At 53.5% G+C, this 16,496-nt stretch overlaps 6 protein-coding genes across 6 annotated transcripts; 4 read left to right on the top strand and 2 right to left on the bottom strand.

Annotated features, from left to right (window-relative positions):
• Window positions 1–472: 472 nt before the first annotated feature.
• H257_11469 (hypothetical protein) lies at window positions 473–2,669 on the top strand. Its single transcript, XM_009838412.1, has 8 exons — window positions 473–636; window positions 691–795; window positions 854–1,371; window positions 1,424–1,480; window positions 1,533–1,640; window positions 1,687–2,070; window positions 2,124–2,309; window positions 2,372–2,669. The coding sequence occupies exons 1-8, from the start codon at window positions 502–504 to the stop codon at window positions 2,595–2,597; spliced, it is 1,719 nt and encodes a 572-aa protein (XP_009836714.1). The 5' UTR covers window positions 473–501; the 3' UTR covers window positions 2,598–2,669.
• A 288-nt stretch (window positions 2,670–2,957) lies between these two features.
• On the top strand, window positions 2,958–4,340 carry H257_11470 (hypothetical protein; the record flags this gene model as incomplete). Its single annotated transcript, XM_009838413.1, has 6 exons — window positions 2,958–3,335; window positions 3,400–3,504; window positions 3,572–3,701; window positions 3,764–3,965; window positions 4,031–4,169; window positions 4,237–4,340. The coding sequence occupies 6 exons, from the start codon at window positions 2,958–2,960 to the stop codon at window positions 4,288–4,290; spliced, it is 1,008 nt and encodes a 335-aa protein (XP_009836715.1). The 3' UTR covers window positions 4,291–4,340.
• H257_11471 (hypothetical protein) lies at window positions 4,323–4,703 on the bottom strand (the record flags this gene model as incomplete). Its single annotated transcript, XM_009838414.1, has 1 exon — window positions 4,323–4,703. The coding sequence occupies one exon, from the start codon at window positions 4,701–4,703 to the stop codon at window positions 4,323–4,325; it is 381 nt and encodes a 126-aa protein (XP_009836716.1).
• A 505-nt stretch (window positions 4,704–5,208) lies between these two features.
• Window positions 5,209–7,440, top strand: H257_11472 (hypothetical protein). Its single transcript, XM_009838415.1, has 2 exons — window positions 5,209–5,798; window positions 5,883–7,440. Exons 1-2 carry the CDS (start codon window positions 5,259–5,261, stop codon window positions 7,332–7,334), a joined length of 1,992 nt encoding a protein of 663 aa, XP_009836717.1. The 5' UTR covers window positions 5,209–5,258; the 3' UTR covers window positions 7,335–7,440.
• A 547-nt stretch (window positions 7,441–7,987) lies between these two features.
• Window positions 7,988–16,054, top strand: H257_11473 (hypothetical protein). The gene has a single exon (XM_009838416.1). The coding sequence runs from the start codon at window positions 8,007–8,009 to the stop codon at window positions 15,861–15,863; it is 7,857 nt and encodes a 2,618-aa protein (XP_009836718.1). The 5' UTR covers window positions 7,988–8,006; the 3' UTR covers window positions 15,864–16,054.
• H257_11474 (hypothetical protein) lies at window positions 15,865–16,143 on the bottom strand (the record flags this gene model as incomplete). The annotated part of the gene is made up of 2 exons (XM_009838417.1): window positions 15,865–15,998; window positions 16,056–16,143. 2 exons carry the CDS (start codon window positions 16,141–16,143, stop codon window positions 15,865–15,867), a joined length of 222 nt encoding a protein of 73 aa, XP_009836719.1.
• Window positions 16,144–16,496: the final 353 nt, after the last annotated feature.

Raw genomic sequence — 16,496 nt, forward strand, 5'->3', positions numbered from 1 at the left:
TTCGCCGTCTCTTTGGCTTTCCGAACGGAGAAAAAATGACTGGTGGTTGCGAATTTGAATGCAGATGAGCTTTAAACATTACACTACTAGTACCTATAGTATGTGCACAGCATACAGCAATGAACACAGATCTCGCACGGCCTAAGGTGCCTGCCACTTTTCCCCCCAAGAATAGACAACATGAAAATCCCTGACAGTGCCACCAGGTAGTGCACAATTCGGGCTCAATCCTCGCCACGGCACCTCTCGGACTTCAGTACATAACTCGTACTCACAGTCAGCACTCACAAATTAAATATACAGTAATACTACAGTACATTACAACAAGTACTTCTACCCGCAATAAAAATGAGTACTCCAATGAGTACAATAAGTACTGTAACGATGTACAGGTACTAGGAAAGTAACTGTCACATCCAAAAATCTATTTATAGATCTTGAAACGGTCATGGCATTACAGTATTGGCTACATAACTGTGTGGTTCCCGTCAACGACAATCCATGACATCGACAGGACTTCGGACGAGCGCGACAGCGTTGCTAAAAGGGAATAGTATTACCAACTCAACGATATCCACGGCTCACTCGGACGACGCGCTCCACGATTTCCACACAGCCCCGTCCCATGAAATCAAGGTCGTGACTGCAAAACACACTCCTTGTAGTGTACGCTGAACATTATTATGTTAGCCAGGGGAAGACTACTACGTATCCTGGACGCGTAACGAAGCAGTCGACGGGTGTATGGTTTGCAATACCAGGTTCACACTCTTCCTCCGACGTCACCATTGCCGCGTACGTTCCACACGGTAGTGTTTTTGCATATCGTTTGACAACCCACTCGTCGTCGTAGAGCTGTGGCGATGTCGTGTGCGGACTATGCGCCGAGTCCAAGCGCGAAGTGTACGGCTTGGTTGGCATGCATCGCGTGTGCGACTCGTGCTTGACCAACGGCGTGTGGATGGACCCAGTGACCAGGCGCCGGTTGATGAAGATCGAGCAAAGCCAAAGCCTCGCGCAAGAGTACGACGATGAACATAGCCATATCATGGAAGACAGTTGTCCAAACCACGACGATTGCGACAACGACGGCCGACCAGGGACGCCACGGGATGAAGGAACCAACGTGGGAGAATGGTTGACTCTGACAAAAGGAAAATCCAACGACGAGGGAGGCCAGGACGAAGGCAGCGAAGATGAACATGACCATACGTTGGCGAAAATCAAAGAGTTTTATACTACGTTTGCCCCTCAAGACTTGCACTTAGCGACTGCTCAATTGGCCCATTACGGCCCACACCAACGAACCCTCATGTGGCGCATGTTGCAAGCCCATTACAACGTCTCGTTTGAAAGCGCTATGAAGTGCATGTACGTGATGTCACGATTCTTCCATTTTGGATACTGACGCGGCCGATGATAGGTGGAATGTCGATGACATTCATATCCATGGCCAAGACGAACCAGTCAACCCAGACAGGTGAGCTGCCAGCGCTTCGATTTTGGCCCGTGAAAACGCGCTTGGTGTGTAGAGATGCATCGGTGCGACAACCTGTTGGGGGATGTCGTACAATATTGCCAGAGGTGGAATGTGCGAACAATGCACAAGCCGACGACGGCAGTGAGGAACGAGTCGTCGAGTAAGTGAATGCTACGCGTGACTGTGAACTCATCTCTACCTTGTAGACCGTTTGTTGCTGAATTGAATGTGACAAACGATGTGGAGGAGTTCGAACAACAGCCCGAGGAGGAGGATGTTCCTCCTTTTACTACAACCATTGACGAAGTTCCTTTCAATCAAGAGCCATTGGTAACCAACGACAAGTCGAAGATTACACCGCAGCCGTCGATTGAATACGAAGAGCACCTTCCTGAAGATACAGACCACACCGCCATCATCCAAATGTTTGAGCTCCACCAGCCCCTTCCAACAGTCCAAGAGGCACACGAAGTCGTCTACAGTCCATCTTCCAACGGCGGTTCAGATCCATCGGATGCGAGAATGCCAAACAACGAAGGCATTGCTCCTTTGAAATCACTTCAGCGCCTTGCTGAAGAAGCGAATCTTGCGTACGGCCAGCACTTATGCCACCTGCATGAAATAACTTCCAGTGGATTTCTAGAGTTATCATCGCGCCTCCACTCGAGAACTGCGCAGAGTGTGAAATCGCCGAAGAAAGAACCCTAACGGCGTCGTCGTCGACGAACGACAGTGCAGCAACCTCCACAGAGGACACCTTGCAGACCGCTCCTTCATCAACAAACTCACAGTCACTCAACAAGCAATCCAAGGCAGCTCTGCCCTTGTCGTACGTCCACCTCCATGCATGCCACTGGGACTGAATGGGATGACTTAAATTTTCTACGTCAGACAAGTCGCCGTAGTTGCATTTGGTCGGCGGCAATGGCTATGGGCCGGTGGTGCGTTCGGGCTGATGTATCTCAGCAAGCGATCAACGACATGGTCAACCTGGATTCGAAACGTCGCAATGTTGTCGCTGGTCGCTCCCTCCTTGCGGGCTTTGGTCATTGCGCTCCTCATCCAGCCCCGCACAACGCCCACCCCTCTGCCCGCCACGTCGACTTCCACTCTATAAATTTCCTATTTCTTGCATTATTGTCGCCCCAGTAGATAGCAAGCAATTCCATCATAGCAACAGCTTCTGCCCTTGTACAATGTTAATGGTACTGTACATCGTAGCATTTCTTCGAAGCTTCTGGTACAATTGCCTGCCGTAGACTTCCTCTCTCTCAGGCTTGTTGGACACATTATAATTCAAGAAGCAATGGAGAATATCGGCTGAGATTCACGATCAGGGAATTTTCACCGAAACGAACGTGAAACCGATACAATCTTAGTCGACAGTTAAGCCCACTACGTGTACTGCACACTTCTTGCAATACCAATACTGTAACGACCAAAGCGCCTGAATTCGTTGGCGACACCATATTTGGCCATGCCGACGTCTCAGACAACCTCCTCTGTCCAGCCACAGCATGAGCCGCCATCATCCAGAATGACGAGCCCACCGCGGTTGTTAACCAAGCAAACGTCAGAGATCACGCCACAGTCGGTTCGAGTCGCGTCCATCTTTCAGCGGCATACATCGATGGAATCGTCGTCGCCGTCCAGGTTGAAAATGCAGACCAAACTGCACTCGCCCACCCACGCCTTCAAAGTATCGCCGTCCGAAGACAAGGTCACGTCACCAACAAAGAAGATAAAAAAGCACCTTCGACAAGGCTTTCGATTGTTTGCAAACGCTAGTTACAAGGACTTGCGCGAGCCAGAGATGCAGTGGAACCGCGTGCCGGCACCTCCAAAAGACCCACGAGTTGAGTTTTCCACTTTTTCACTGTGCTTTGTGGGTTTCAATAATAGTTCAGTTGTGTGCGTAGTCCGACGAGCCGTACGCCGTGTGGTGGGTCGAAGACGAAGGCTTGCTCGGGTGCATGATCTGCCACGTGCCTTTTGGCATGTATTTCCGTCGTCACCATTGCCGAGTACGTCCCCCACTTCAAGTGGCCGTGTTGGTTGCGCCAACTCCTTTCACGCACAATATGGATGTAGTCATGCGGGGACGTGGTGTGCTCGGACTGTTCCAAAGCCCGCAAGGAGATCCCTGGACTTCTCGGAAGCAGCCATCGTGTGTGCGACGCATGCATGTGTGACGGCACATGGGTGCAGCCAACGGGACAAGGTGCGAACATATCCCCCACCATCTGCCAACCATCACAATTCTCAACTGAAGAGTGCGTACAGAAACGACAGAATCGGCCCAACGATTGCAAAGCTCCGATGATGATACGACCCAAGTCGAATGGGTAGAATTTAACGACCCGCTTCCTCCGCCACCTCCGGAATCCTCGTCTGCATGGGGGTTGCAAGAAAGACAACACAGCTACGCTGCATACGACGAAGGGAATTCATCCCCAGGGCTGTGTGCGCCGCCTTCGAACCTCTGGTACAACGATCCATCTCATTTACCTTCAAGGCATGACCTTAACCTTAACGTTTCACAACCAGTAGCCTCCCAATGCCAGTTCCGGTGGTCGAATCGGCATGGGTCGCTGATTTCGAAGACGGCACCGCTGTCATTGGCACCAAAGTTGAAGGGCAATACAGTATGGATGGATTGGATGTTACTTTACCCATCTCGCCACTCGAGGTATACACTATCATGCTGTCCACCACCCATGCCGTCCACTCATTTCGTTTTTGGTGTGTCCTCAAAGGTCAACGATATGTCAGCGTGCTGTGGCATTCGTGGCTGTTGTGTGATTTCTTAGACAACCATCATCACTAGGTAACATGATGAATTTTACTGGTTTTGGGGAGGAATTACACGCGACAGAATCAAGTCTTGCATTTCAACGGGCGAAACTCGGGCCACAGAGGTTGGCCTTCGGTCCACGTTCGGGTCTGCCACGCCCATCACTTGTGTGGCACTGCGAAACGAAACCCGTCGACTGAGGCGCTGTCGCTTGCGTCCAAGGGGTTCGCTTTCAGCATGCGATGGTGGCTCTTGGTGAAGGTTGTAGTACGCCAACAGGCATTCTTGGCGGTAATACTCGGTGATCGAGTGTTCATGAAGGTCGCTAAACCGGCTACGCCATAAACGGCAAGGAAGGCGAGACAAGTCGAAATAAGCTGCGTGTGTGGCAAGGGGAGGGCTCTGCGGTTCCTCAAGACTCGTCGGCATGCCTTAGCAAGTTCTGTGTGCGAGGTATCGGTACTGGACTTGGAGTGTTACGCCACTGTCGTGGCAAGCACATTCCAGGCCATTTCCTGCTGCCATTACATATGTGCAAGTACTGGGGCCAGTTGGAATTCTCCTAAACACATGGAGCGATTACCAGCTGGCTATCAAAACGACTCTTGGATTCGTGATTCCCCAAAAGGGCGATATGGTTTCAGGGGTTGTGCTGGGCATGGGAACGTTGACCCCATTCTCTCGAAGTATTTGAAGCGCTAATGACTTTCTAGGCACTCGACAAAGCTATTAATAACAAACACGAGCTTTCAACCCTTCACGTTGCTTCTGCATTTCAATACTTCGAAGTTGTTGGTATCTATTTTCCGTCGAGCCCATTGTGACCTTCCGTTGCCTGTAAACATTGCTGAAGTGAGTGCAGTAAACGTCATTATCACCAAATCACATTTCTTTCCGTAACCACCACCAGAATCAGTTTGATAGCCATTGGATCCCGGTGTAACTGATTGCTTATCTCACCTGGATCCACTCGACATACCCCCAATGAAGTGGCTAGGCGTGGTGAGCATGTTGGCTACACGTATCGATGCCACCGTGACTACCATCGCGTGCACCAAGGTCACATCGTTTGAAGACCTACTAGCGTACTGGTGCATTTGCTCCCCGTGTCACCTTTGCACGTATAGTCTCACGCAAGGATGTACGGTGGTCGATTCGAATGCCGTCACGATGAGCGATGGCAGCGACGTTCGCACTCGTCAGCCATCGCTCGATCCGACGGACTGGTTTTTCACGAATGCTGACATCACGCGCACCCGCAACGGCATCGCTCGCACAGACATCTCTCCGTACACGTCCAATAATTCCGTGCTCGTGTTTGATGCCACCAGCGATTTCTTCCGGGCCATGTACCAGGATCTATTGGGCACCACTGCGAACGACGCCCTGTATTTCAATGCATGGACCCTTGGCAATGTCCCGTACATCCCAGACATCGACCCGACGAAAACGGTGCAAGCTGTGTGGGCTGACCTCGTCGCCCGCAACGTTAGCCTCAACGCCCTCGTGTTTGAAAACGCCCAGGTTCTTATACTTTTGCCATCGATCAATAGCACCATTCTCACCACCAATACCCTAACCACTCACGCTTGGCGATGGGAACTGTAGGAATCCAAGCCAGTCGCGGAGATGTTCAACTGGTTCCAACAAGGGCCTTCCAAGGGGTCGTCACAAATGGCCCTCGATAACCGCATCACGGCAGTCTCTGGATCAGTGCATCAGAAGTCCACGGTGCTTCGAACCACCGGCGAATGGGTGGCATATGTCGGAGGGGTAGACCACTGTCGAGACCGATGGGACACCAAGTTCCACAATAGCACTGCACTGCGCAAAGCAACAAACGTCCAAGTCGGTTACGACGGGTGGGTCGACGTGCATACGAAAATGCAAGGCCCGGCAGTGCAAGACATCCTCAACAACTTTCTCAGTCGCTGGAACGACCCCACGGCTCCTATCATCACGCCCCTCTTTTCGCTCTTGACATCGTTGCCCACCGCCTACAACAACCTCATTCGTCCCCTGCCACCCGTGGCGTTGCCCCCACCCCTTAAAGTCGTCAACGGCACCCACAGCGTCCAAATCACTCGCACGTACAGCTGTCAGTACAAGGGCTATCAAAATTTTGCACCCCAAGGAGAGACGTCGATACTGGCATCTCGCATCAAGGCCATCCATCAAGCGAAAAACTACATTTACATTGAAGACCAGTACTTTGTTCACGTACCAGAACTCCTCGCCGCCCTCGAACAAGTGCTCCCGACGATTCAACGACTGGTGGTCGTCACGAGCTTGCGCAGTTCGTTTTCGTCGGCCGCCGGCTACGACAAGTACTTGTTTGACATGGTCGCGCCGTTGCAAACGAAGTTTCCCCACAAGTTTCATCTCTATCGAACCATCGACAGCATCTACGTCCATTCTAAGGTCGTCTTGATCGACGACGTGTACTTATCCGTGGGCTCGAGCAACTGGAACGTCCGCAGTATGACGTCGGATGCGGAACTGACCGCCAACATCGTCGACTCGGCCACCGTGCAAGATCCTTCTGGTGACACGACAGTCACCAAGTTGGCGCGGAACTTTCGGCTCGCCAAATTTGGCGAACTGACACGGTTTTCCATCGACTTTAGCCGCATGACTGTCGTGCAAGCCACAGATGCGCTGGTGTTGTATGCAACTTCCCCATCAAGCAACCCATTCATTGTCCCCTACGTGGTCACGTACGAGCTCATGTTTGAACTGTACTCACCAGCCGTGCAAAACTTCTTTGAAGGCGACGGACGGTGTCTGAATGTGTCGGACGACTTTTGTGCTACCGTGTCCACTAGTGACTACGAGATTGTGCAAATTGCGTGTCAATGCGCCAAGGACAAGGTTAATCTGGACGTGTGTCCAGCCATGCTTCAGTACAACCACGACCAAACAGCGAAAAACTTGACATCTGCCCGCTTTCAAAAGATCTTGGCCATTTGTATCGCCGTCGTGGTGGCGGTCGTCGCACTTTTGACTACAGCAATTGTGTTTGTATACAAACGATATCGAAAACAAAGCAAAGTGCCGTAAGAGCCCCCGACGACCTCCCAAGCGATGTAGAAGCGACACGTATGCTAGCCGATGCAACAATATGCAATATCTGCACATGTACTAATACTTACTTGACTGCGTCAACTATCGAATCGATTTCTGTAGAACTAAAATACTAAGCGGACTCGGAATGGAGTGATCGCAGCGCTGGCCTTGTACAGTGCAACCATATGTAACTTCAATTTCTACTGTGATGGAACCCTCCTGTCATATGCACTCGACTTGCTGAGTTGTGTATTGTGGGTTGCATGGATCGTAACCCTGATCGCTTGCGTTTAAGCTTTGCAGTGAGCGACGTTATGTTCGTTGTTTCAGAATGCCCTCGTTTGTCATTGAACACGATGCAGCCTTGACCTCGTCGAGTTGCCAATCCTGGTCATCCTTAGTATAGTTGAGGCGAAGAGCCAGTACTTGCTTGTATTCGCCCGGTGGTTTACGTACAGTACAGTTGTATTGTCCGTCGTGGTGTATTCTCACCCGTGCTCAAACTGGATTTGACAGGTGTGAGCTTTTCAATGGACTTTCAGTTCAGCCAAGTTGGCATGAAAATGTGGCCACACCACTTTGTATACTGTCAACAGGTATCTTCCAAATGTAACCGTTGTGAGCCGTTACAAGTGGCTTGTCGAAAGGGCGTCACACTTTTCCTGCATGGCGCCGCCAATACACCGCCAACAAGGTTGGGTTGGCTGGCGGCACTTGGCCATCCTGCTATGGACTCTTCTAGTACATGACGCATACGCACAGACAAGCTACTCCCCCGGCCGAGCCGATACTCGAGTGGAGCAGCTGAACCTCAACAACTCGTTTTCTTGTTCGGGGGGTCCAACCCTCTGTCCCGACGCTGGTACATTCAAATACGCAGGGGGCAACCTCACGCTCACCATTGTGGAAATGCGCAACTTGCCGCAGCTGGACTCGTTTGGCCCGTTCTCCCTAACCACGGATGCCTTCATTCGAGCAACGTTCGGGGTGGACATTCTGTCGTCGGATCCGCTATTAAACAGCTTGAATCCGGTGTGGCCACCTTGCGTACAGCGTGGTTGCCAGGGCAAAACAGACATCAAGCGTGACCTCGCCTTTGGCTACCGCACGTCTGGAACGCCGTTTCTGGTCGAAGTGTTTGATTATGACGACGGCATGGAATTCGGAAACGATTTCATCGCGGCGCTGACGGTGCACGTGATCTATTGCTCGGCATTCTCCAGCATCGTGCAGTTCACCCCCAACGCGGGCGAGGACTCGTCGTTTGCGATGCCGAAGCAGCCCGTATGCGTGGAAGAGGTGTGGCTTCCACTCGCCGCCGGCGTATGCATCGACGCCAGCGGCAACTTCACGGACGTTCCGTGCATGCGACTTCGTCAAACCGTGGTGCCGTTTCAGGTCAAAGTCGAGGAAACGTTCGTGACAAGTGCCCGCGTGGCAGGAGGTATGGGGGGCTTTTATCCCGATGTTCCGGTGAGTTTGTACACGAGTGTGTACGGCCGGGTGTGGACTCCGGGTGACCAACGGTTGCAAAACTACTACAAAATGTCCAAGTCCCAGGGGGGAATCCTTGTACGGCCAGACAACACGCGAGGGATGAACAACAACCCCGGCAATCAATCGTTGATCCCAATCTACGGCTTTGCGCCGTTTGCACGGGTGACGATGAACTTTGACGCTGAAATGTACGTGTTTCGACGACAGACTGACATTGAAACAGACACACTATTGGGGCCCCTGGAGTGGCTGGACCCCACCCTGGGATGGGTGAAACAACAAGAGTCGGCGCAAGTGGTGAACGTGGCCGAAGACTTCGACGCCGTCTCGAGAAACTTCACCGCGCACCCCGTCAACAAGTACGGCGACGCATTAGGCAACGGCATCATCCTTGGCGTTAACATCCGACAAGATAACCCCGACGTGACGCTGTCCATGTACTTTGCAGTGCTCGTGCCCAAAGTCCCAGGCCTTGGCACGCCCCCTGTGTACTCGAAAGAGTTTAGTCGGGGTGCGTTTTTCCTCTCGGCATTGCAATTTGGGCCGTCCGTGGTTGTTTTGTTGTACATGAGTGTTCAGTATTGCCGTAAGATGCACTGCCGACTCGACCGCGTGCAGTCGTACTTGGCAGGCATTGCGCTTCAACATCACCAGCAGGATACTGACGACAATGCAAAAGGAGCCTCAACAGTCATGACAACCACTACACCTCCGTCGGTGTCGGTTCCAGCAGCGACCGCAAAGCCCAAACCCACCAAGACTACCAAAACCAAACCGTTGCCAGTCGTGGCCATGCTCTTTCTCTGCTACGACAAGTCGCCCCACAACGAGGACTATCGCAGACACATGTATTACGCTACGATGGCCGTCAACGTGTGCGTGTTGGCCCCCTTCTGCATCTTGATCACATGGGGGGCCACCGCCGTGTCCACTGTGACCCCCCCCGCGGTGGGGTTTTTCCTCATCTTTATCGGGGGCGGGGGACTGGTCGGGGTCTACGCGTGCGTCAAATGGCAGCGCTTGGGGTGGCGCATGACGCGAGAGATCATGTCGTGCATGGCTGCAGCGTGCATTTGCGGCTTCTTGTTTCTCTTTTGCTCCATATTTGCCGACCCGCGAGTGTTTTATGGCGGCACGCCGATCGAGTTTTTCAGTCTCACGGCATTCTCGCTCACCCTCAACATGCTGCCTATGATTTGGCTGACGTTTACCAACGACAAGAAGATCATGAAATCGTTGGCCCAAGTGTTGGCGGTGGTCACCGTGGGCAAAAAGGTCGGCTTGCTCAAGAAGAAGTTCAAGAGCCTCGGTACCGTCGGGCTCAAGTTGGCCACGGCCACGGAATCCCTCCGCCACGAGCGCGGCATCAAGCCCGTGTCGCCGTTCGACGCCCTTCTCGGCCCATACTATTCCGTTGTGCGCACCATTCCCGGGTTTGCCCTGGCGGATATTCTGCAATCTGCGTTTGTCAACGACAAACCCACCAAAGCCAACCGGCGCCTGTACCTCACCGCGTTGGCCATATTGGTCATATATGCGATTGTCGGCTACGTTCGCAGCGATTACCCGACCCAAGGTATTGGCATCCTAGTGACGATTCTTCTCTTGGATGCAACTCTGGCGCTGGTCCTTCGAGGCCACTTGACGTGGTCGGCAGGGTACATTTCATTGCTCATGGGCTTGACTCGGGTGAGTTTGGTGGCCACCTGCGGTCGGTACTGGCTATTGGGGCAAACGATGTCGTTTGCCATTTTCGGCATCGCCCTGTGTCGAGAAATCGTCGGCCGCAACCTTCCGCGCATGAGCTCCCAAGAAGCGGGCGGCATTACGTTTTTCGGACACGAATACCAGCACGAAAAGCAGTTGGATTTGAGCGCGACGCCGGAATTTGGGCTTGGGTTTCTGTCGTTTTTTTTTCTCTTCTTGCTTGTGGCCGTGGCGTTCACGACTGACAGCGCTACGGGGGTGAAATTGCCCATGTTTGGCCAATTCTGGCCGTTGTGGGTTTTCGGGGTGCTCAGCTTTGTGATTGTGCTCTTCACCGGCATCGCGCTCGCGAGCTCCCGGGCGTTCTTTCTCATGAAGCAGCGCCTGCTGGGGGAATATGCCGCGCAAGTGTACTTGTACAAGCCTGGCTTTCGGCTCCCGTTTATTCTGGCGGCTGCGTCCGAGCTCATGGTCGTGATGTCTGGCTTGTTCCTGTGGGCAGCCACCAAGTCGACGTTCATCTTCTTGTTGTCCATCTTCTCGCCCATCCTGCTCATGTTGTCCACGGTGGTGTTCGTGCAGTGGCGCAAGAACGATCACCGGCTTGTGATATGGCCACCCGAAGACGAGGACGACGAAGTGGATGATGAAGAATTTGACGAAGAGGCTGAATTTGCCAAGGAAGCCGACGCCATGCGAAACACATTTGTCCTGCCATCGCTACGAGGGGGGCAGCTGTCGGACGACGCGTCCAACGAGTTCAAAATGCCCCCCCTGCCGGTCCTCAAAGGCGGGGGAGCGCTTCTGGGGCTTGGGGGCGGGGCCGCGTCGGTGCTGCAGCTGGCTGGTAAAGCGAAACAGCATCCAAAAAATACTATCGAAGACGATGCAGACGATGCTATGGAAGCTGCTGCAAACGAAGCCAACGACGTTGAGAAACAACAGAAAAGTGATACGATGCTGGATTTGGAGGCTGGAGATGCTCCCGTAGATCCTACGGGTCCAGGAGACGCCAATGTAGACGCGGCGGCAAGTCCCCCACCTGCAGAAGGGGGGACCACCACCACCCCTACGCCGCAGAAAACTAAAAGCACGTGGCGTGAACGGCTGCGACAATGGATGGACAGGATCAACTGTCGCCGTCGAGGGGGAAAGTACCAGCAAGTAACCTCGCCCCGAGACATCCCACCAGCAGAAATCGATTTTGAGAAAATGACGTTGTACCAAGCATTTCGGCAAGGCTACCTCTTGCAGGAAGACTATTTGACTCTGGGATCGTTTGCTGGTCTCTTGGCTTGTTTGTTTGTGTTTGGTGTGTTAGCGTCGTTCACGGAGGCTCCTGGATGGTTTGGCCACTTGCTGTGGGTGGCCGCCTTTGTGCTCATCTTTTCCGTGTCCCCCGTGTTCAAATGGTTTCACGTCCTGGACATTACGTCGGACATCCGCCAGAGCGTGCTTTTCAGCACGTCTTTGGCGTGGATCATGGGGCTGTACCTATTCTTTGTCGTACAAGACATGCACTTGTACGACGTGCAGTCTCTTTGGATCTTTACCGTGCTGGTGTTTTATCCCCTCGGTTTGCTGCTCATCGTGGCCCTGTGTAAATGGCGCGACGACAACTGGGTCTTTTCCAACTTTATCAGGCAAGCGTTCTTGGTTCTGTCTGTGGTCCTCCCCTTCTTTTTGTTTGAAATGTACATTTGGGTCAGTGTTCCCGTCGGGGGGGGGTTCACCTTCGTCGTGTTCACGGCGTACACGACCATCTACTTCTTGCGCCAGTGGGTGCTCAACGACTACTACCTCGCGCCTCGGTACCAAACGATCGCCAACCAAATCATCGTTACGTGTGCGGTGGGGTTTGTCACCCTCGCTGTGCTGTTTGGGGTCAACATCTTCTTTTGCTTTTCCATCGCGATGATTGTCCTCTTACTCAAATTTGTCATCAACATCGTCGCGATTCGCATGTCTCGCGAGCCGGACGCAGTGGTGTTCTACTCGCCGTACGTGTTTCCTGTGTTTTCATACAACGCTGCAACCAACAACGTCACGGATGAAAACAGCGAAACCATGAACGTGTACCACGCCCTGCTCACGGCGTTCGTCTGGGGTTGCATCGGGGTCATGTTCTTTGACCCGCTTGGGTTTGGCATTGGCTTGTCGTCGTTTGCGCTGCTGGCGTTCATCGGATACACGGCCAACTTGTGCTCGGTCACCCCCGTGCGCATGGGCATTGCGGCCAAGTACGTGAATGAGAGCATCTTGCACGAAGCCAGCGCCGTGGCCAAGGGAGTGTTTGACGATCGACGCCAGCCATTGATCCTCGAGTCGGCGGAATTCGTGGATCGCGAACGCCGAGAGAAAGAAGCCGAGCTAGAGTACCAGCGACTGTCGTACGGGAAGCGCAAATCTGCAGTGGACGTGGCAGCCCTCGAGGACATTGGCCGCGTCGTGGCGACTCCGCCGCGCAAGTCGGCGGCGGACACGGCGCTGGAAATTGACGACGCCATCTGGCAGTGTTCGAACCGTCTGCTGGACGACGGGTCGACTGGCAAACGAAGGGATGCCTTGTTTACGTATGCCGACATTGTACGAGACATGCTCCAGCACGGACGAGGGCCGTTTGGGTACGTGGGGCTGTTTGGTTTTGGCTTCAAGGCGCTGGTTAAAGTAAAAAATCATCGAGTGACGCAGCTGGTGCAGCGCATGGTGATGAAGAAAGGACAGGAACTCCATACTGCGGCGGCGAATTCCAAGATGCTTCAACACGCAAAATCGTCGGTGGTCGCGACGACAGCCAAGCTCAACAAGACTATCAAAGCTACTGCTAGCGCGAAGACCAAGGAGGTCGAGCCACCGCAACCCACCAGTCCTGGTACAAACACCAACAATCCAAGCGGCAACCTCAGCAACATCGACGTCGACATGGACCCTGAAAGTGGCAATGCTGTGGGGATTGGTGGCGACAGCCTGCCTCTGATTGTAGCTCCCTCAGCCCCAGTGCACGTCATCGAAGAATCCTACGAGTTTGTCGACTCGCTGGGCCACTTGCACGGGTTGCCAGCCAAAGACGCCACTCTCGACTTGGAATTCTTTGAAGAAACTCGATGCATCATCCATTTCCAGCTCATGCTGTTGAACGCCGCAGACGCCCGACTGTCGCGCGAGCGCGTCTTGTTTCAAAAGTTTTTGCGGGAGAACCGGTTCAAACTCATGTCCAACGGCATCAACCCACCGGCGGACATCTTCAAAACGTCGTCGCATGCATCGATTGACATTCCACTCGTGGCCACATGGCTCATCTCCCTCACCCGCGAAGAACGCCAGCGATTCCATGCCCTCAAAGCGGCCTTCAGCGTCGAAATGGATCGCAAGGACGCGATCGTGGACGCCGAAGACTCGGCCAGCGTCGCCCACCAATCCGAAGTGCGAGCGTATTGGAAAACGCGAGAAAGCGACATGTGCCGCAAAATGTACGAGGAAAGCGTGGCGAGACGTGTTCGCCGCGAACAGGAAGGCATCGCCGTGGATGAATCCGTACTGGAAGCTGTGACCAACGCGCATGAGGCCATCTCGGAGATTGAATCCGGCTACGCGTGCAACGTTGGCCAGTACGGCCGGTCGCTGCAGTTTGTCGACCCCGAGTTCCCCCCCACGTTTGCGTCGCTGGCCGGATGCACCAACGAGGCGGAAGTCGTCGATTGGAGGGTGTCCACGGCCATAAACATCACTGCGGGGCTCTTTGACGGGGGGACCGACCCCGACGACGTCCGCTTTGGCCGGTTGAACGACGGATGGTTCCTCAGTGCCGTGAGTATTCTCGCCGCGTCGGGGGGCGTCGACGACGGCAAGGTGGACCCAGTGATCGACAACTTGTTTATCACCAAACAAACGTCACTAACGGGGGCATATGCGATTCGGCTGTTCAAAAACTCGCAGTGGGAAACCGTGATTGTGGACGATTACTTTCCCGTGTTGAGTGACAGCCACAAGATGGACATTTCGGCGGGCGCGGCGTTTGCCCACAGTCGGCACTTTGAAGAATTGTGGGTCCCCCTGCTGGAAAAAGCCTACGCAAAGTACTATGGCGGGTATGCAGCACTCGAACAAGGATTTGTTCACCACGCGTTGGAGGCACTGACAGGACATACATCAGAAGAGATCTTTCTGTCCCAGGCATCGCGCGGCGCCAAGAAGAAGACGTTGTGGAAACAGTTGCTCGGCAACAAGAGCAACCGGTTCCTCATGGGGGCGGGCACAATCACAAGCGACAACGCCGACCACGAGATTCTGGACACTGGTCTTGTGTTTGGCGCGTGTTATTGCATCTACGATATCCGCGAAATCGACGGCCATCAGCTGCTCAAGCTCCGGAATCCGCCAGGCGACCATGCTGAGTGGCGGGGGGACTGGGGCGACGACTCTCCTCTGTGGACCCGCCGCCTCAAGAAACACTTGGGCGTGCTCGCCAACTCGAATGACAATACGTTTTGGATGAGCTTTGACGACTTCTGCAACGCGTTTCGGTGTCTGTATGTGTGCAAGTACTACGACCCAGACAAGTGGACCAAATTGATTCGACACGGGGCATTTTCCATTAAATGTGATACCGCCAGTGGACTTCCCACTCGCCATAACCCCGACTGCACCCTGGAAAACAACCCCCACTACTCCCTGGGGGTCACCCGCCCCACTGAAGTCATCATCACCGTCACGCAAGTGGACAAAGCCGGACTCGCGCCAGTTACGGTGCTTCCCATCGCCGTGTACATTGTGCAAGGCGCGATGGCCGATCGAGCGTCTCGTGTGAAAGTACTTGACAAATTGCACGTGATCAAGCACAGTGGCGCCCCGGTACGGGAACGACAAGTGTCTCTGCAGTGTGTGTTGCAAGCCAGAACGTACACGATCTTGATCGCTGCATACAAGAAGGACATGGAAGGACCGTTTCAATTGACGATTCAGAGCAACTACGGCGTCGAGGTCGACCAGATATGGCCTGCCGTGTGGCGCGAGCCCAAGGCAATGAACCACATGGAGAAGATGGCCATGAAGTTGAAGGAGACAGTCGAAGACACGGCGGCCGGCAAGAAGTTGGTGGCGAATGCAACGAAGTACAAGAACCGCATCGCCGCTGGGTTGGAGGACGCGTTGCAAGACGAGGGCGATGACGTGGCCAAGCTCGAAGCCGACAAGGTAGTGGAAGAACAAAAGACCAAGAAGAGTCCATGGATCGAACAATGGGACGATGCACAAAACAAACCCTATTACTTCAACAAGGAAACTGGGCTCTCCCAGTGGGATATTCCCCCAGATATGTAAACTAGTGGACCAACTCGACGCTCTTGCCGCTCGCCTTGGACCACTTGAGCAGCGCTTCCAGCATCACGGTGACGTCCGCCGTACCGGTGACGAGCACTTGTTGGCCCGGGATGTCGCACGCGACTTTCGTCACGCCTGCCGTCGTAGGAGCCGCGTGAGCTTAACTTAAGATAAATGAATCATTCGAAGTACCTTCGATCTTGTTGAGGATACGCTCGCACGCGCCGGAGCAGCCTTCGCAGGTCATACCCACTTTGAACTCGGTCACGACGTCGGACATGGTTTGAGGCTGATGTGAATTTCGGAAATGGCATGGGGGGTGAGTGGCATGTTGTCTAGCCCCTACAGCGACGGTGATTGGTGGAAATATGACCAATCCGATCTCGCGGATCAATAATTGAGTCGATTGTTGATAAACATCCATGGAATTCCTCGTGTGCTTTTCCGACGACCCGAGCTCCGCCTCTTCAAAGGAGGTGGTCAATGGACATGATGACTCGTGCACTCACGAGAAGTTTGATCATCATACGTCACGAGGTCTAAATATCTATGTCTTGATCATATCTATTGGTTACTCCAGTACAGTACTGTACGTCATGTCCTTCATGATCTGAAGCTGAGTACTGTATGCAG

This window comes from Aphanomyces astaci (genome assembly GCF_000520075.1).
Source record: "Aphanomyces astaci strain APO3 unplaced genomic scaffold supercont1.34, whole genome shotgun sequence".
In the NCBI taxonomy this organism is placed as follows: domain Eukaryota; phylum Oomycota; class Saprolegniomycetes; order Saprolegniales; family Verrucalvaceae; genus Aphanomyces; species Aphanomyces astaci.

Coding starts and splice junctions, on each gene's coding strand:
- H257_11469 (XM_009838412.1), top strand. CDS start 502: ATGACATCGACAGGACTTCGGACGAGCGCGACAGCGTTGCTAAAAGGG. Junction 637..690: donor CCCCGTCCCATGAAATCAAG/GTCGTGACTGCA, acceptor TTATTATGTTAG/CCAGGGGAAGACTACTACGT. Junction 1,481..1,532: donor GAACCAGTCAACCCAGACAG/GTGAGCTGCCAG, acceptor CTTGGTGTGTAG/AGATGCATCGGTGCGACAAC.
- H257_11472 (XM_009838415.1), top strand. CDS start 5,259: ATGAAGTGGCTAGGCGTGGTGAGCATGTTGGCTACACGTATCGATGCC. Junction 5,799..5,882: donor TCGTGTTTGAAAACGCCCAG/GTTCTTATACTT, acceptor TGGGAACTGTAG/GAATCCAAGCCAGTCGCGGA.
- H257_11473 (XM_009838416.1), top strand. CDS start 8,007: ATGGCGCCGCCAATACACCGCCAACAAGGTTGGGTTGGCTGGCGGCAC.